This window comes from Calliphora vicina, chromosome 3, assembly GCF_958450345.1.
Source record: "Calliphora vicina chromosome 3, idCalVici1.1, whole genome shotgun sequence".
Classification (NCBI taxonomy): domain Eukaryota; kingdom Metazoa; phylum Arthropoda; class Insecta; order Diptera; family Calliphoridae; genus Calliphora; species Calliphora vicina.
The window spans coordinates 59240769-59261962 of NC_088782.1; the positions used below are offsets into that span (position 1 = coordinate 59240769).

Consider the following 21194-nt stretch of genomic DNA (forward strand, 5'->3'; position numbering starts at 1 on the left):
CAACAAATCATAGATTAAATTTCAAATTAAAAATATAAAATTTTCAATTTTCTTTCACAATCAACAATAAAACAGCAAATTTAACTTAAAATTTAAACTCGATATGAGTATCGAGTTTAAATTTTAAGTTAAATTTGCTGTTTTAGATCGAGAAAGACTTAAGAATTAAGTTTGAGATCAAAAGATATTAATATAAATTTTTAAATGTATTAATTTGTGTTTGTTGGGATATAAATAAAATGAATACAAAATAAAAAACAAAATGTCAAAATATTTTATTAAAATATGTGTATTTTTTAAGTTTAAGTGCAATTTAATAGCTAAATATAATATTTTTAGAGATTTTTTGCAAAATTTTGAAAATTCTTATGTAGAATGCCAATGTGTGTGAAAATTGTTTTTATACCCAGCAGTTCTAGGAGACAGTACCGAACTAGTGATTTTACCCATCATTTAGGGTGTGAGCTAGTTACTTCAATAACCACGTGACTAGTCATTTTAACACGGGCATATCCTAGGCAGGGGGTCAATTGTCTCTTTTTGATTACAATGGCACTGTCTAATAGCTGGTCCAAAGTAGGCAACGCACTGGATTCACAAACTGGTTACATAGCGTCAGTTACATTGCTAGCTTTGTAACTGGTTACTTGATCAGCTACTTGATTAGTTATTTTAACACCTGCATGACCCTTTTGATTACAATGTGACTATCGGATAGCTGATCGAAGGTAGTCAACGCTTCTGGTGGGTAAAATAAAGTGCAGTACAAAAAAAGTTTAAAGTGACTTCACCATAGGTTACTAAGAGACACTAAAGTGACTATTGACTTCATGCTATGTTACATGCGATATCAGTATACTTAAGCAAAAATAAAAATAAACTGTATGAGAATTATATTAACACAATCTGTAAAAAAAACAGTTTGTACGAATTATTCACAAAACGTTTAAAGTGACTACACTCTAGATTACTTAGAGACACTTAAGTGACAATTGTCTTCACGCTAGATTACTTGGGATGCATAAAGTAACCAATTGTCTTCTCTCTGTACTACAAAGTGCACTCACGTGTCAAATGACCAAAATATATAAAATGGAGTCAGCCAAGTGATAAGACATTTGTGACAATTACTGTCTTTAAGGGATACATTGACTACTTGCTTAACTGCTGGTATGTTTGTTGTAAGTACATGTGTGTGTGAAAATAATGTCAAGCAAATCGAGTCAAATGTTATGTGAACAACTTTTTGCCGTAGATTGATAATCATTATATTATCATGATAATAAAGTGTATGTGAATGGGGTATTAATCTTAAATATCCTCCACCTAAGTATGATGGTATAAAAGATGAAATAATATAAGAATTGTTAGAAATACTAGTTTACGCAGAAGATATTTTATTTCAAATGTACAAAAAATTGTATATAAAGTTTATACTTAATAATTAGTTAATACGTTTGGATCAACATTTTTCCCTTTTAACCTCAAGTGAAGAAACAGAGTATAAAAAGGGTATACAAATATATTTAGACAAATTTCAAAATATTTGGTTGTGGGACTTATGTGGGAGCTATGACCTATTATGATTCGATTGTCATAAAATATTTTTACATGATTTTTATGTATTTATATGAGAGCTGTGGCCAATTATGGACCAATATTCACAAAATTCAGTATTATGATTTTTGAATACAAATTACTGATCTGTGTACTATTTTGGTTTAATATATTGATGCTATGACCTATTATGGTCCTAAGTATTTAAGGGCTATTTTTGTAGAATTTCATATAAACAACGCTATTAACAAGAGTGGACCTTATATGGGAGCTATGCCGAATTATGAACCAATATTTAAAAAATCTTGTAGTACGATTCTTGGATACAAATTACTGATCGGTGTAATGCAGGTTAATGTGTTTTCCTGAAGTGGTTCTTATATGGAGGTTTTGACGAATTATCGGCCTATCATTATAAAATTTGGTACATCGATTTTTGTATATATTGAATAAATTTGTTTTGAATTTCAACCTGATAACTATATTTTGATATAATATTTTGATATATAATATTTTTTACCACGAAACTTATTTTTGCTGAATTTTCTATTGATAATGCTATTCTGTAGGCATTTGTAGACCACAGAACCATATTTCGGGAAGAAATTTGTATGGGGGCTAGGAGAAATCATGGACCGATTCTTATAATTTTCACTAGAGTTACTCCTTTTATCATAAAAGTAACGAGTGCAAAATTTTATGATATTAGCTGCAATATATTTACAAAAAATGTCCAAAAATATGTGAAAATTATCAATTTTTTTTTGAGGTTGTCCCACATTTTAATTCATAACTTTGGTTCCACTGTACGGATTTCGCTGATTTTCAATACCAAACTGCTTAGGACAATAATAAACATTTTTCTTGCAACTCTATTAAGTGTGTTTGCGTATTTTGGACGTGAGCGTGTTTTACACAGACCGACAGACAGACGGACATGGCTTAATCGACTTAGAATTTCATAAGGATCAATAATATATATACTTTTTTGGGTCTCAGATGAATATTTATCAATGTTACACACGGAATGACAAACTTATATATACCCTCATTCACCACTTATGGTGGTGGAGGGTATAAAAAATTAGATTTGAGTAAAAAATTCTAAAAAGGCAAAGCTCCGATCCTCAAAAAAGCTTCATATTTGTATTACCCTATATGCTTCTTAAATATCTACAAAGTGTTTTTTACTATCACTTGGTAAATAACGTCACACTTTTCTAAAAAAAAAACTCAGTTTTTGGAGCACATTTTCTCCGGTCGTTGATTTAAGGATAATTGAGTCTATATTAGTTCCAAATTTTGTTATGATATCTTTAACCGTTAAAATTTTAAATTAATTAAAATTTTATATTTTTCTTCATGGAAAATCACCATATTATAATTTGTTTAAGTTTTTAAGGAAAATGACATCCCAAAAATTTATAATATTATTTAATTTTACTAAAATATTAATCTTCAAGTCATAAGGTTTTCAACAATATCAAATATTTATATAAAAAGTTTTTATTTACTCCTCAGAAGTTCCACAAACCTTTCCCCTTTTATAAAATGTTTATGTTTTATTCATATATTTCTGAAAGATTAAACTGGGAATTCTACTGCATTATTGTATAGTAATCCTGAAAGTAATGAAATTATGCATTCCCTATTTGATAAAACCTACAAAATTATTCTGGTCCTTAAGAAATTCTATGCCAATGAGCTATGTCTGTTGAAAACACGATAGGGCCCAAACGAAGGGTGCTAGCTGGCTAAAATTTTCTGCAAATACTCTATGTTCCTAAGGCTTGTGTGGTATTGAAAATGTTCAATGATTTCCCTGATCCCTCCGGAATGTTTTTTGAGCAATCAAAAATATGTTGATTATGAGGCAATCCTGATAAAATGTTGTACAAATTAGTTCTAAGTTCTTTTAATTATACTGTAAAGTATGGGGAAAATCAGTCAACATTGAACCCTAGTCCCGTACAATTTCCCCCTTAGAAAATCACTTGAACATTAATAATTTTCTTATACTAATTAATATCGTGATGAAATTGGACATAAACAAGTTTTTTACATTAACCCTAAATATTTCTACCAACTTTTGTGAGAACCGGTCCACACTATTTCTTGTTATAATTTCAATTGTATTGTTATCTCCCCAGAATGGAAGTCTACTTCTGCCGGAGCACAATAACAGTTTTAACACTTTGGACTATTGTTACTCACCACTATTAAGAGCAGATATTTCGGAATATATATTAACACCATACAGTTGTACTAATGAAAATCGTGGGTCATGGAAACTACTTCTAAATTCATACGGTAAGACAAAATAACTTTAATTGATATTTACCTCCTGTCTATACTTGACAAACATTTATCATAACAATTAATGGCGTTTGTTGTCAAGACAAAGTTGTCTGCGCTTTGTCAGAACGAAGCAATAATACTAATAAATGAAGACTATACCTGATATTTTTTTATCTTGACAAGCATTTTGACGTTTATCATGATACAAATTTATCAGGTATAGACAGGAGGTTTGATAGATTTATATAAAGAAATTTAAAAACAATCTTTTATTTTAGGTATGACTGTTTCAGTACTATTTTTAATACTCACCATGCTGGTGTATTTAGTGTTAAAGGAATTGAGAGGAAATCTAAGTGGTAAACTAATGATTTGCTATCTTTTGTCATTGACCATGGGTTTTTGCATTATTAGTTTTATTAATATTTCGGGTCAAAAATTCCATGTTCTGCCCTGCAGTATTTTGGGTAAATTGTTTTTGTTTTTCATATTTTCAAGTTTGTTTTCAATTACAGTGATAATATGTTTTTTTTAAAGGTTTCACTTGTTACTTTTTCTTAATGGCTGCCTTTTGTTGGTTAAATGTTATATGTTATGACATTTGGAAGAATATCAGGGAGGTTAATAGTGAAGTGAATTCGGCAGAGGATGGCAAACAGTTTATTATTTATTCCCTGTACGCGTGGTTGAGTGCTGCCTTGGCAACTGGGGTTAGTGTTTGGATAGAACTGTCTCCAAGTGTGGATGAAAATTATAAGCCGGGCATTCATAACTTAAGATGTTGGTTGAATAGTAAGTATATTGTGACAAAGAAAAATCCATAAATTTGTTCACTCAGCGAACAATTTTGTGAGCACACATGGATTTGTCTTGTTTGGACAGCTTTTGTCAATGTTATGTTCATGTCCACACAAGACAAATTCCTATGCGGTTGGCAGCTTAAACAAATTGTTGTCTTTTCATTACCGGAGTTAATATAATGTAACACAATTTTTTAAACCGTCCTCTACTCGTTTTACAGCTGAAAAATGGTCTGCCGCAATTTACTTCTTCGGTCCCACTCTAGTCATTTTGTTTCTTAATTTATTAGCATTCGTTCATTTAACGGGAGTAATCTGTAAAGTACGCTGCGATCTGGCCAGAATGACAACTAAAGAGAGGTTTTTTCGGGAAAAGTGAGTATTATGCAAATCAATATAAATATCTACATCTGATTTTGTGTCTCCATCCCATAGTGCAATTATAATTTTTCGTTTATATCTTATAATGGGCATATCGTGGCTGTTCGATGTTTTCTCGTACGTTCTGTCTAACCGTAAAGGATGGGAGTATTTATTTCTTCTTTCGGATTTCATTAATGCCATTCAAGGGATTTTGATATTTGTGTTGTTTGTTTTAAAACCGAATGTTTTGAAACTATTGAAAAAGAGGTAGGTAAATAGTAAATAAGGTTTAATTATACTGTGCTGTAGCGAAAAACGAACTAAGTCTAGAAAACTTAAATTTAAAAAAAAAATTTTGTTAAACAAATGCAAACATTTTATGAATTGCTCTTTAGGATTTTAACTCACTAAACGTTCAAATGTTTAAATTCTCTTTTAGAGTTGAAAATAATTTGAGATATGCCTGGAATTTTTTGTGTTTTTCTTGGTGTTAAAAACACAGGGCAACAAAGTCAATTTTCATGTATTGTGGTTCCAGTAGTACAAATATGGTCCAAATTTAAAATTCTATGGAGAGTTTTTTTAAAAAAAAAAATTTAAATAAAGTTGTGAATTTTGTTTGCCGTTTCTCCACATAATTACTCAAAAACGGTTAGTCCGATATTAATAAAGTAAATTTAGAAAAAATGGAATTTACATAGCCTTTAATCCATTTATATATTGCGTTTTAATCGGCTCAGTAGTTTCGGAGTTATAATAACAAATTGAAGCAAAAAATATTTTTTTTTACGTGAAAATAGCAAATTTTTTTGTTTTAAAAAAATCAAGAAAAATCAAACACCACAGAAACTGTTCAGATTTATTACTTTATCGCAAAGCCACATATTATAACAACAAAATGCAATATCAGTCATAAAAATCGATGGATTCTTTTCGAATTTATTCACAATTAAGTAAATTCGTTCATTTTCACAAAATTATAGTTTTTTGTTTGATATACATAAAAGTGAGTAGTTAATATTCTTCTTTCGAATAATTGAATTTTGAAATCATTTTCCTCATGCTATGTACAATTTTCACATATATATTACGTTTCAATTGGCTCAGTGGTTTCGGAGTTATAATAACAAATTGAAGCAAAAAATATATTTTTGTATGTGAAAATAGCAAATTTTTTTGTTTCAAAAAATAATGAAAAATCGATAACCACAGAAACTGTTCAGATTTATTACCTTGTCGCAAAGCCATATGTAATAGGAACAAAATGAGATATTAATTATAAAAAGCGATGGATTCTTTTCCAATTTATTCAAAATTAAGTGAATTCGCTCATTTTCACAAAATTATTGTTTTTTGTTTGATATACATAAAATTTAGCAGTTAATATTCTTCTTTCGAATAATTGAATTTTGAAATCATTTTCCCCATGCTATGTACATATTTTTACATATATAGTGCGTTTCAATCGGCTAATTAGTTTCGGAGTTATAATAAAAAATTGAAGCAAAAAATATATTTTTTTACGTGAAAATAATTTTTTTTTTGTTTTATAAAAATCATGAAAAATCGAAAACCACAGAACCTGTTCAGATTTATTTATTTATAGCAAAGCCACATATTATAGGAACAAAATGAGATATTAATCATAAAAATCGATGGATTCTTGTCCAATTTATTCACAATTAAGTGAATTCGCTCATTTTCACAAAATTATAGTTTTTTGTTTGATATACATAAAATTGAGTAGTTAATATTCTTCTTTCGAATAATTGAATTTTGAAAACATTTTCCTCATGCTATGTACATATTTTCACATATATATTACGTTTCAATCGGCTCAGTGGTATCGGAGTTATAATAACAAATTGAAGCAAAAAATATATTTTTTTATGTGAAAATAAATTTTTTTTATTGTTTTAAAAAAATAATGAAAAATCGAAAACCACAGAAACTGTTCAGATTTATTACTTTATTGCAAAGCCATATGTAATAGGAATAAAATGAGATATTGATTATAAAAATCGATGGTTTCTTTTCGAATTTATTCACAATTAATTCGCTTATTTTCACAAAATGTTATTTATATATAAACGGATTAAAGGTTATGTAAATCTCAACTTTTCTAAGTTTATTTTAATAACATTGGACTAACCCTTTTTGAATTATCATTAGTTATGTGGAGAAATGTCTAACAAAATTTATAATTTTACTTGTCATGATGGAATATTACGGTTTCTTGTCTGGCCACATATTCTGGGCGTTTTCAATCAGCTCATAATAGATCTTTTGACCCTTTTGCTTCCATCAAATACAGAGCCTTACCTTAGCGCCATGGATATTTGACTTTGGTATCGATTGGTTATCGTAATGGAAGCAATTTTCATCGCAAATAATGATTCGGTGCAAAAATGATTTTCTTTTATTGCGTTCAAGCAGAATTTCGGACATGCAAAATCGTCTTTCCAGGTATCTCGGCTTCAATTCTTAAGACACCCAATTTCTCAGCTTTTGCATGAATCCAAACGTTTTGAAATTGCTGCTTGAGTAGCTCCCAATGATTTTGCAAGCTCCTGTTGAGCAACAGACAAAATATTATACATATTTTCAAACTTTAGAACCTTGCGACAGTTTATTGTGGTTATCATTTACCGATTTTAATAAAATTTTCACATATTGACTTTTACCCCTCACCCTCACTCCTCGATCGATTAATCCAGTTTATTAATTTATGTTCGTTTTGTAGCATAGTTTTATTAAAATTTATATCTACTTTAATGCATAATTCTTTATTCTCTATAGATTTTATAAGACCCATATTGAAGAACAGCAAATGAGTTTCTCTGCAGCCATTACAAAAAGTTTAGAATTATCAAACTGTAATTCTGAACAAGCAGAAGATGCAGTTTAGATATTTATATAATTTTGTAAAATTGAGAAACATTTTGATAAATAAAGAAATTTAACATTTCAAATAAATATGTTTTTTTTGTTTTATTTCAAGATATGTTACACTATTTGTAGCAGATAAGTATTCGGTTCCCTCAAGGGCAGCGTTGTGGATTCTCAAAGTAGTGTACCTCAGTTTTTAAACGCTTGGGAATTTTTTTTGTTTTGTCTAAAATGCAAATTCTGGGTATAAGTTTACATCTTATATCCATCAAATAGACACATTGCAAAGTAATGAGTTAAAATGCGAATATATTTACTTATAACTTGGCCTTTTAACTCATCATTTAAACACACTGATGTCATGGAGGCAAGTACTTACCTAAGGTGACCATACGTCCTCTTTTTTAGAGGACAATCATCTATTTTAACTGGCTGTCATCTATAAAATTTGTGTAATCTATATGTCATCTTTTTTAAAATCAAAACATATTTTGTAAATACTAGAATTTATGCTACATTTTTCTAAAGTTTCATTAAAATCGTCCTAACAATATATAACGTTTCGCTATCTTTCAATTAGAAATTCCAAATATTGAAATATTTGACCTTCACGATTTAAGGGTTAACGTTTTCCGATTTTAGTAAAACTTTCAGAGTATGTTTAAAATTATATGTACTATAATATTCTGAATAGGTTTATTTAAAATTCATAACAGTAAGGAAATTGAGATTTTCCCGAAAATCGCAAAATTTAAATCGCATAGGAAAAAAAATTGCACTTGTTTAAAAATTTTACATGTCGAAGGTACCCTAATTTGAGCCCCCAATAGCACCGCCCCTGGACCTTTTGTATGGCCCATTTTAATATTCTCGAATACTTCTTGGCTACGCCCACGTCAAATTTTATCCCAATCGGACCAGCCGCTTAGAAATGCCAGATTTATTTCCCAAACATTTTGATTCTGCCCCACTGTGCATCGTAGTATATTTTTTATCAAGTTGTGTGTTTGTTTCAAAACCTTTTCAAATATTTTATATTACATTCAGAGATTTAAAACATGAGTTTTTTTGTTTTTATTTGCTGCAATTTGTTTTTTAATGTACATATTCTATTAAAACTTGAAGCCAAATGAATGAACACAAAATTAATTAACACTCACTAGTAGGTTTTGGAAAATTTGTGGATACTATTTCAGCATACATTCATCTATTTCTGGTAAAATGTCAAACAAATCATCTGTCACATGAGTTAATAAATGGCGCTGCAATTAGCGTTTGCAGATCGTAAATCAAACCTAGAAAAGCGTAAATAAATACTAATACTAATACGAATTTGAATTCATTTATTTATGTATATTCTGGCCTACAATATTAATTTCACTGGTCAAGTTCAGTATATTTATGTGAATTTATTTGCATACAGCACGGCACGGCATGTCTGTGCTGTTTGTTTTATTGTTCCCAAGGGAATTTCAATAATTTTTAATATTAATTATGAAAAAATAAAAACCAAATGTAGCGGAAATTATCAAATCAGTCTTAAAATATCATTGGAGAAATTAATAACGTTGTGATAAAATTAAAATTTTAATACAAAATCTAAAAAACATTTTCAAATGAAATGTATTTCTCAATATTATTGGCACTCTTAACATGGCATCTATTTGGTAGATATCCAGCAATAGCAGCTGTTAAGGTCAACAAAGACGAAACTTGTCCCTATCAGAATACCGTAAATTTAACCAATAAACTAAAATACGAAAATGGATCTTATTTGTATCAAGGCATTTTAATACCTTCCGAAAAACAACATAACTATGATTATGATATAAAATTTCCCAAAACCAAGAAACCGGTTTCGACTCATCTAAGAGGTTGTGTTTGTGAGCACCGACCCTGCATGAAATTGTGCTGCGAACCGGATGAGTATCTAGATGATAAACAGAATACCAGTAAGTGTGAAAAATTAACATCGGAAATGAAAGTGTCTTGGGAATTGCCCATACTACTAAAAGGTGATATAACTAAAGTGGTAAATATTTTCAAACATTTTACCACTCAAGTTGGTTTGCCCTGTCCGGAGCCGGAGGCACTAGTTATAGAGCTAGATAAATGGAAGTTGAAGGAGGTAAGTGATTTGGAAAAAAATTAACTGGTCAAAAATCTGAAAAATTCCATTTTATAGTCAAATTAAACTTGCAAAAAAATTGCTGGATCTTGCAGTTTTGTCCCAGCAGAAAATCAAATATCCCCGAAAATAACCCAACATAAAACTATTGAAATTGTTGTACAATAACTATATACCTATAGTTGTACAAAAAATTTGGTACCAAAATTCGTATGAAATTATTAAAACTTATTTTCGAATATGGCCATTTCAACTATTTAACAAGTAAGAGTGCTTCAAAATTTTAAATATTTTTAGGTAAACAAAATAAAATTTTTTTTCCAGTTGTTTTTTAAATTTTTTGGAAAACATTTTTTTCGATTGTTACTTTAAATTTTTTATTTTTTTTTTTTAAATTTTAAATTCTTTTTTTTTAAATTTAATTTTTTTTTTTTTTGAAAAAAAAAATTCGGGTTAAAATTTTTTTTTCTGATTTTGACCCATTGTAGGTCCAACTTACTACGGTCTTATATACGTCGTTGCAAATGTCTTTGAAATATCTATCATTAGATATCCATATTGTCTATAGTAATGTCTTAGTAATCCAGATATATGTCAAAAATCGAGGTTGTCTTGGTTTTTTCCTCATATCTCAGCCATTTGTGGACCGATTTTGCTGATTTTAAATAGCAAAATTCTCGAAAGCATGTTTGACATTATTGAAGATTTGGATCCCGAAGATATCTGGGGTCTTCAGAAAATTTATTTCAACAGACAGACAGACGGACATGGCTTAATCGACTCCGCTATCTATAAGGATCCAGAATATATATACTTTATAGGGTCGGAAATGAAAAATATAGAAATTACAAACAGAATGACAAACTTATATATACCCTTCTCACGAAGGTGAAGGGTATAAAAAAGGGTGGACTTTATTATACCCTATGTCATCCCGTTTGTAATTTCTACATTTTTCATTTCCGACCCTATAAAGTATATATATTCTGGATCCTTATAGATAGTGGAGTCGATTAAGCCATGTCCGTCTGTCTGTCTGTCCGTCCGTCTGTCTGTTGAAATCAGTTTTTTGAAGACCCCAGATATCTTCGGGATCCAAATCTTCAATAATTCTGTCAGACATGCTTTCGAGAATTTTGCTATTTAAAATCAGCAAAATCGGTCCACAAATGGCTGAGATATGAGGAAAAAACCAAGACAACCTCGATTTTTGACCTATATCTGGATTACTAAGACATTACTATAGACAATATGGATATCTAATGATAGATATTTCAAAGACATTTGCAACGACGTATATAAGACCGTAGTAAGTTGGACCTACAATGGGTCAAAATCAGAAAAAAAATTTTGTTTTCGCTAAATATTAAAAAAAAACAAAAAAAAAATCCAAAATTTAAACAAAAAATCGAAATTTTTTTTTTACAAAAAATTAAAAAAACAACTTTGGAAAAAAAATAAATTTTGTTTACCTAAAAATATTTAAAATTTTTATTTTGAAGTATAATTTGCTGAAGGGTATATAAGATTCGGCACTGCCGAATATAGCTATCTTACTTGTTTTGATGTTCGTTGCTTCCAAGATCTAAAATTATTCTCCGTCATCTAAAAGCCAAATGCTGAAAATTTGAACAAAATGTGATAAAGTTTAGAGGTTGCACATTTAATTTGAAGTTCCGAGTTTTGGTCAAAATATGAACAATTAATCGCTCAAGTTTTTAGCATTTGGTTTTTTGGTTTTTAGATGACGTTAGTGCTATATAATTTCGGAGGGTGTGACTTATCCAACTGCATTTGTAACTTTTGAACCGATGGAGATATTTTAGAATTTTTTTGTTGATGCACAGATATTTTCTTGAATTTTTCTACAGTTTTACCCAGTAAGCACCAAAGCCCCAAAAATTCAAGCACTTGAACATTTTGTTGGAATTTGACTTGAATGCAAATATAATTATGTTTTAAACTTGAAAAATATTTCAAAAATTAAATTAATAGCACAAATGACCCTGAACTTTTAAAATCACGAAAAACACAGTCATTTTGACCCCAATTACTCTTAAGGGTAATTACTCTTAAGGGTTTTGTACTGTTATTGCAAATACTAGATTTTATTTTATATTTTTCTTAAATTTCATCAAAATCGGCCAAAAAATATATAACATTTCGCTATCTTTATATTAGAAATTCCAAATATTTAGTTAACTTTTTCCGATTTTAGGAAAACTCTCAGACTTTTAATAACTTTAACATTTTTTAACCAATGTTTGTCTTTTATATCTCATTAGAACGATAATTACGTACACATTTCGATTATTTTAAAAAAAGTAATTACTTAATAGCAAAATTTAAAAAAAAAACGGAAAAAATAAATTTTTCCCCTTGTAAATACACCTCAAAACTAAATCCAAGGTCGGCACGAAAGAAAAAATGTAATTCTAAGGGACACTCTAATGTATATACTATAATTTATTTTCGTGCATTATTTTCGGAAGATGGCATTACATGGGAGCTATGACTAATTATGGACACGTCGCCATGAAAATAATCTTGGAAAACGGCCTAGCGTGGGTTATAGGTCTTGCTGAGTACACTACAAATTATCTCTAAAAATTTCAGAAATACCCTCAAATTCAGAAGTTATTCTGAAAAACCCGTTTTCAGTCATGTTCGTCGACTTATCGACCTGTAGCTTAGTCAGTTTTTGCCCGACTTTAAATTTTGTAACGGGTTTGGAAAGAAAATTACTCTTTAAAATGACGTGCATTTTTTGATACATTTTTAAGTTATAAGTATTGTTTTTGTTAAGAATATCTAAAAGAAAAACAAAATTTATCAACTTTTTTGATTTTAGTCGCTTTTCATTGCTTATTTTGATATGAAAGTTTATAAAAATTTATACCAACATATATAGGAAATTTAGTTCTTAACAAAACATGGTTTTAATTATTCAATTCGGATGAAAATTCTAAAAGTTATTTAACTTTTAATTAACACCATTTTTAGTATTTTCTCCCCCACCGCATATAAATAAAAATTAAAAAAAACTGTAGAAAAAAAATATTTGTAAAATTTTTGAATTTACAAGGTAAATTTTTTCGAACTTTTTTCAAAAAAGTTTAATAACTTTTGCAAATATAAACCGATTTTAACAAGTAATATCTCATTTTTCCCATATAAAGTTGTCTTTAAACCACTGTGCAAAAAAGAATAGGCTTTTGTAGAAAAAAATTAAATTAACTATTGTTGAATATGAAAAATTACCAAAAAAATAAAAAATAAAGAGAAACTTTTTATAAAAACTTATGCAATTTTTGTATATACATTTTGTGCATACATTTTATGAAAGCTTAATTCTTTGTCTATCCATAATTGTTTAAAATTTCGGTCTAAAAATATGTGAGTTAGAGGTACTAACGTACTACGACCTACCCTAAAACAGTTTTTTCAAAATATATTAAAATTTTGAGGGTGTTTCAAAATCTTTGAAAACGGTGTTAGTATGTCCTCACCTAGGCCCACAACCCCCATTAGGTCGCTTTTCAAGTTCTGATAAAAAGGGTCATTTTGTAGCAGAGTGTTATTATGGACCGATCGCCATGAAATTGGACTGTATTATGTATGTCCATATGATATTTATTTATGAGATTTAATAGATTTATGCTTGTTAAAGTGATTTTTGGAAGCGGGCCTTATATGGGAGCTTTACCTAATTATGAACCGATCATCACAAAATTAGGTGACATGAATTAGGTATTTATAAAAGTTATTTGCCAAAAAATTGTGTAGATACGTACATATGTATGTAAATGAAACATTTATGACCTATAAAGTCCAATTTCGGAGAACATTTGTATGGGTGCTAGGTGAAATAATGGACCGATTTCAGTAAGTTTTAATAGGCTTCGTCATCGGCCCGAATAAAATGTATGTACCAAATTTTATGCGCCAGTCATATGAACAGGTAAAATAAAAGTAGAAAAAACTTTGGGAGTAATTTCATTCATAAGTATATGTATATGGGCTTAAAGATAACACTTTGGCCTCTCTCCTGGTAGTAAAATTTTCTTAACGCCTTTTGACCCTAAGTACTTCTATTCCATTGAAATTCAAATTTTACTAAAATATAGAACCTGAGAAAAAATTTAATAACACAGCAGGTGTAAACGCTACAGTGACACATCATACCAGTTCTTAAAGACTATTATCCTACCAACATAACAAAAAAAAAATCATCCAATACACCGTCCGACAAATAGAGAAAATTCCTTGAATCTAAAAGGATATTCAAGGATAAAAATTTGAAAGGACATTTTGACAGCTTTTGATCTTTACAGGATAAAATAAAAATAATACGAAATATTTGACAACTCTTCTTGATCATTTGACACCAAATTTGACATAGTAGGATGATCAGAAATATTTTAAAACATTTTTTTAAAAGTGTAACCGTCTGAAAATTTGAAGTCCTTTCAAAAGGAAACAGAATCACGAAATGAAAAACTGAAAACGCAGGTTTTCTCCATTTAATTTATTGTTTCAGACGTATATCATCCGGTTCGTGTATAATATTGAGTGTCGTACGGTGTTATCGATAATAGTTTACGAGTAATGATAATTTACTTTTGATCAAATTTACAAAAATCTAATTTTTTATAAAATTCATAATATAAAATATTTGACTATAACAGCATGCGAAGACAATATTTTTATCTAATTTTTTGGCTACCTTAGTTTTAATATGTTTACTATTGAATGGTATTCAATTTTCTGAAATCGGAGTTAACAAAAAGTTGGACTTTTGGCCGATGAAATTAAGTTCTGAGTCACCGTGCACAATTGCAGAAGAAGTGTAAGATGGTCTCTTTCTACTCATCATTTTGACAACTCCTGCAGAAGTCATGAGTGCGGCAAATCTTGCAACATGAGTACCGAAAGTGCAATGCCCGGTGATCATCGCCTCCACATTGCTAAGTCCTATTCGTTTATCGCAGGCCATAACATCCAGGTAATAGCACAAATGGATTCATTGCCTCATCTTGTTTGGGCAAGTTCATAATATGCATTATTTATTCGTTGCTTACATGTCGACAGCGCAATGCCTCATAGGAAATCTATCTCATCTTCCGACATCGAGGCTCCTATTCCTAATGGCCGACACTTCAGCCTGAAGAATACTACATCCATTTGGGAGTCTTAAGGACATTCTTATCCCAAATTCAGAAACGTAAACACCCCCGCAAACTCTATCCCATCACAAACGCATTATGACCTCCCCACTATAGGGGTACAAAATCTATTATTCTAATAAATGTTAATCTTTAATTTTTATCAAATCTATTGAAAAATCTTATTTCTCTCGATATAGAAGTTTTTTTTTAAAAAAAAAAAATCTTGACCATTTTTTACTTTTACAGAATGGCATCCTTTATATTCCTTATGGCAATTCAAATTTCGACACATTGGATTATTGTTATTCACCACTGCTAAACGAAACATCTATGGAATATATATTAACACCATTCATATGTCCAGTTAAAAATTCTTGTACTTTGAAGCAACGAATAAATTCATATGGTAAAACATATTGAGTATTTTGAATATTAATTTTATATAATAATAAATTATAACATTCTTTATTTTAGCAATGGCTGTCTCAGTAATATTTCTAATACCCACCATACTGGTGTATTTAGTGTTAAAGGAACTGAGGGGAAATCTGCGTGGTAAACTTTTGATTTGTCATCTTTTGTCCTTGACCATAGGTTATATCATTATTGCGCTTATAAATATATCCGGTTTGCAATTCGATGTTAAAGGCTGCAATTTTTTGGGTATATTTGTATATATTTTTAATGATTTACAATAGGTTTAATAATTATCTATCTCCATTAAGGTTATACTTGTTACTTTTTCTTATTGGCTGCCTTTTTGTGGCTTAACGTTTTATGTTACGACATTTGGAAAAATTTCGAAGAAACCAATATTCAGCTGAACTCCAGAAAGAGTCGCAAGCTATTTATTATTTATTCGCTGTATGTGTGGTTGACAGCTGGCTTGGCAACGGTTGTATGTGTGTTGGTGGAACTGTCACCGAGGATAGATAATATATATAAGCCTGGTATTGGTAATCAAGTATGTTGGTTGGATAGTAAGTATTGGAATTTGAAAGTAAATGAATGACAGTTTTTGACATTGAAATCACATCTCGCCTGGATCAATGTCATCCATATTTTTAAACAATAAATCATTGATCATGGTGCGGTAATGATCGTAACGCATGCTCCGGCTTAATTATGTGAAAATTACCAACATTATTGGAGGTTGTCTTAAATTTTGGTTCATAACTCTGGTCCTACAAACTCGAATAAGCTGCCTAGAAAAATTACACATGGCAACAAAATCGACAAAATTTTAGAGGCTTTTTAAACCACTACACAATTTTGATGTATTGTGGTTGCAGTAGTACAAATATGGTAACATTTTTGAATTCTATAGATAGATTTTGTTTTTAATTTTTTCTTTCTAAAATTGAGAAATTTTTTAGATGTTTCTCCACATAATTTATGATAACTCATAAATGTATTGGAAAAACACAAGATCATGACAGTATAGATTCGACTCTACTACCAAAGGGTAGTAAAACCCTATACTCACTTTGTCCATTTTGGTGACCGATTTGTTTTTATGGGCCCCCAAAGTTTCTGAAAATCAGTGGGGCCTCTAAAAAAGGTGTCATCAGTTTTTGGCTAACAGCTAATTCAGACTTTGTGATACGGCTTAACTTAATATGGCAATAATATTAATTTTGTTAAATTTTTTTTTCCAAAAAATAGCTTTTTTTGTTGAAAAAATATAGGAAGAAAAATTTATTTTTTTACTTTTTTTAGAATAACTTCCAGGGTCTATTAATTTTTCACTAACAATATTTAGCAAAGTTGTAGCTACGGTAGAGTTGAACAACTCTTGTGAACATATCAATGCATTCTGAATGTGTCTAGTCACTCTACATAGCACATAAAGATCACTTTGTACCTTAACAATTTTCGTTTTTCCTATTTTTTGACGCTAAAACAAAGATTTTTTTTGTAAAAATAGTATTATCAAGTCCACACTTCTATGTTTGAAAAATCGGTCACCAAAATTTACAAACTGAGTATAGGGTTTTACTACCCTTTGGTAGTAGAGTCGAACCTATACTGTCATGATCTTGTGTTTAATTAGCGAAAAAAAATGTTTGTTAAAAAAAAAATTCGGGTTAAAAAAATATTTTTTCCGATTTTGACCCAACTTACTATGGTCTTATATACGTCGTTGCACAGGTCTTTGAAATATCTACTATTAGATATCCATATTGTCTATATTAATGATTTAGTAATCCAGATATGTGTCAAAAATAGGTCAAAAATCGAGGTTGTCCTGGTTTTTTCCTTATATCTCAGCCATTTGTGGACCGATTTTCTCGATTTTAAATAGCAACTGAGTTGGAAGAATTTCGTAGATATTGATATATGAATCGTGTATGTAAGTTATTTTGGGGCTTCGGAAAGTTGATTTCAACACACATACAGACAGACGGACATGGCTATATCGACTCCGCTATCTATAACGATCCAGAATATATATACTTTGTGAGGTAGCAAATGAAAAATGTAGAAATTACAAAACTCATGGTGAAGGGTATAAAAATTTAAAAAAAATCAATCCATAGAATTCAAAAATTTACATTTTTGTACTTAGGTAACCATGATGTATCAAATCTATATAGCGGTTAGTGAAGCCATTTTTTGCTGTTGACCTGTGTTATATACATTTTGGTATAAATTGCATTAATTTCTCTTATGTATTTTGGACATGAGAATGTTTTACACAGACAGACAGACGCACTGATAGAAGAACATAGCTCAATCGATTTAAAATGACTGTCATAATAGTCCAAAACGCACTCCTCAAAATTCATAAAGAAAACACCCCAATTTACATATGAATGGAGAAGTTGTCACTGTTATTCATTTATTACTGAGAAATTTATTTTTTAAACTTAAATTTTATAATTAAAAAAACTTCCTCTGATCACAGCTAAAAGATGGTCTGCCGCAATTTATTTTTATGGGCCCACTCTGGTCATTTTATTTTTTAATTTCCTAACATTTGTACATTTAACGGCAAAAATCTTTAAAATACGAACCGATGTGGCCAGAATGACACACAGAGAGAAATTCTTTCAAGAAAAGTAAGTATTAAACGAACTAATACATAAATATACAACTTATTTCGATATCATTTCTCTCACTTTCTCTCTCACAGTGCAATTGTAATTTTCCGTTTGTACCTAATTATGGGCATTTCCTGGCTTTTCGATGTTTTGTCATACTGTATGCGTAATAAACAGGAATGGGACTTTTTATTTGTACTTTTGGATTTTGTTAATGCCATTCAAGGGCTATTAATATTTTCGCTGTTTGTCTTGAAACGGAATGTTTTGAATCTATTGAAAAACAGGTATATAGTAAATGATTTTTGATTGTTATTAATAAAACTGTAACATTATTTATTTTTAAAGATTTGTTAAGTCTCATGTTGCTAAACCGAGAATAACTATTTCTACATCTACCACAAATTTTTCCAAACAACAAAGTTATAAGTCCGAGAAAGCAGTAGTAAAGTCGCCTTAGATCTAAAAATTAGTTGTTAAATTGCATCAAATTTGTATAACAATTGCCCAATTCACAATTGGTGTCGTAGCGTTGTATCATTGTATATCGTAATTTTTTTTATTAATGTTTTGTTTTTGTTTCGAAAAATTTGTTTGAAAAATATTTATGACATACAATGCTACGACACTAATTGTGAATTGGGCAAATGTATTCATAGTAAATAGAAACAGATTAATTGTTTGTGAAATAAAAAATTTAATAAAGAATTTAATTTTTAAAATATGCATGTAGTTCAATTCATAACCTAATGATGTATTTTCTAAGCTTAAGTCAAATTTTCTCTAGCATTGCACAGTAGAGCAGAATCAAAATTTGTTGGAAATAAATTTGGAATTTCTAAAAGGCTGGTCGTACCCAAAGAGCATTCAAGTTAAAGTTGTTAAAATGGACCCACAAATGCTCCAGGGGCGTCGCTATTGTTATTAGTGTACCTTCGACATGTAAAATTTTTAAACACGTCCCATTTTTTCCATCCGATTTCAAAGATTTTTATATTTCTAAAAAGCGCTCTTGAGAAAACAGGCTATGTCTTGAGAAAACATTGTTGCGTGTGCCATTTATCAGTTACATTTTCCAAGATATTGGCTTTTCAAAATTGAAATTTTATAATTTTGTCATATTTTGGTCCGCTTTTTTTAAAATATAGGGCGTACTTTTGTACCCAATATACGCCCAATATCTTTTGTTAGTTAGACAACTAAATTACCAATAATATACAAATGACATGGATCTAGGGTTCCTAATTTCCCGGACTTTTTTCTTTCCCAGGAGTAAGTTAAAAAATTGTATCATTCCACTGTGGTTCCAAATCAAAATCTAGGTGGACAAAATTATGAAAATCGGTATCTTCAGAATTTGGAAAAACTAAGTTTTTTCGAAAGCTGACAATCTGCTCTCCTCCAATACAAATTGGTTTTCCAATTGGACATTTCATTTTCTCGACAGAAGCGCCAGAAGTTCAACAAATTTTGAATCATATTTTCGATAATTTTTTTTAATATTTTACTGCTTTACTAAATTAGATATATCTCAATGGTTTTACCATATAGAAATTCATACTTCAAAACATAGATAAACATTGATATAGGCTTTTATTAAATGTATATCTTATATTTATGGGCCTCTCCATTTTCCTGTTATAGTCCATTAAACTTGGTTTTCAAATATACTGATATTTTTTTTCTAAGAATGTTATATAGCTTGCCAAAAAAAAGACCGTCGAAGCCCGTCCAATGACCATATACATCATTTAAAGAAACTTCTGGGAAATGTCTTTGTAAAAAAATTGTAGCCGCCAGCACCCGCCAAAATACTTTTTTTTTAATTTTTACGGAATGGAATTTTTAGAAATATTTCTTAATTTATTATTGATTTTTATATATCTAGACCCTACTGTAACTTGAAATATAGTAAATACAGATCTTTTTTTTTGAAATTGAATTTCAGAAAGACATGAAACGTATTTTTTTTTTAATTTTTTATTAGTGTTTTTATATGTATATCTAGACCCTACTGTAACTTGAAAAAACGTTTATATTGATCTTTTAAAGATTTTTTTTGGAATCGGAGATACCAATTTTATATAAAAAGAGTGCCAAATAATTTTGTCCACCTAGATTTTGATTTGAAACCACAGTGCATTCCCGGGAATTCCAGGCAATTTTTTAACACTAAATTAAACCAAAAACCAGAAATTGTTTTCGAATAAAGTATAAAATAAATGTTGGGCCAGCATAGGGTTTCTAATTTAATAGTGGCATTTTATCGGTATTGTCGCAGTCGTAGTTTTAATCAGTATAAAATCCATAAATTCTTTGTCTAATTAAACAACTTAAGAATTTCGAATATGTTAAATCTATAAAACATGCGTAGATAGAGACATTTTTCATATCTGATTGTAGATAAACAAATTTGAACCACTATTATTGTTATTACTTTCTCTAAATATGAATAATATTCATTGAATATCCCTAAAAGTTAGGCATATTAATAATTCCTTTAAGATTATAAACTTTGAATTACATTCATTCTTAATAACCAAATTTTTCTGCTGTGGCTTAAGTTGAGTGATAAAAAAATCGGTTATTCAACCGTAATAAGGAGTGAGATCGAAAAATTCTTAACACACGTTTTTCATTACATTTTTTAACCCAAGTATTATTTGAATTTTTTTTTGATCAAGTTACCTTTGAAAAACATGTCAGTTATTATGTGTAATGTCAATTATATTAATTTTTTTGTTAATCTGATTAAAATGAGTGACCAGAAAAAAGTGCGTACTGAAATTATTAAATATTTTCAACAAAACCCAACTTGGTCTTACAAAAAGTTGGCCAAGCATACAAAGGTCTGCCGTCAAACTGTTTCCAATGTTATTAAACAGTACCGGGAGAACTTGTCAGTTGATAGAAAACCTGGTTCAGGTAGAAGGAATGGTCCACATGA

The 21194-nt window shown here is 29.7% G+C and overlaps 1 protein-coding gene and 1 long non-coding RNA gene across 2 annotated transcripts; both read left to right on the forward strand.

Moving 5' to 3' along the window:
* The first annotated feature begins 4139 nt into the window (after positions 1 to 4139).
* Positions 4140 to 5279, forward strand: LOC135953634 (uncharacterized). Its single transcript, XR_010576221.1, has 4 exons — positions 4140 to 4322; positions 4393 to 4647; positions 4877 to 5030; positions 5091 to 5279. It is a non-coding gene; the product is annotated as an uncharacterized LOC135953634 (long non-coding RNA).
* A 4215-nt stretch (positions 5280 to 9494) lies between these two features.
* On the forward strand, positions 9495 to 18749 carry LOC135955934 (G-protein coupled receptor Mth2-like). The gene is made up of 7 exons (XM_065506364.1): positions 9495 to 10035; positions 15450 to 15609; positions 15678 to 15866; positions 15929 to 16183; positions 18112 to 18265; positions 18340 to 18534; positions 18596 to 18749. The coding sequence occupies exons 1-7, from the start codon at positions 9529 to 9531 to the stop codon at positions 18705 to 18707; spliced, it is 1572 nt and encodes a 523-aa protein (XP_065362436.1). The 5' UTR covers positions 9495 to 9528; the 3' UTR covers positions 18708 to 18749.
* Positions 18750 to 21194: the final 2445 nt, after the last annotated feature.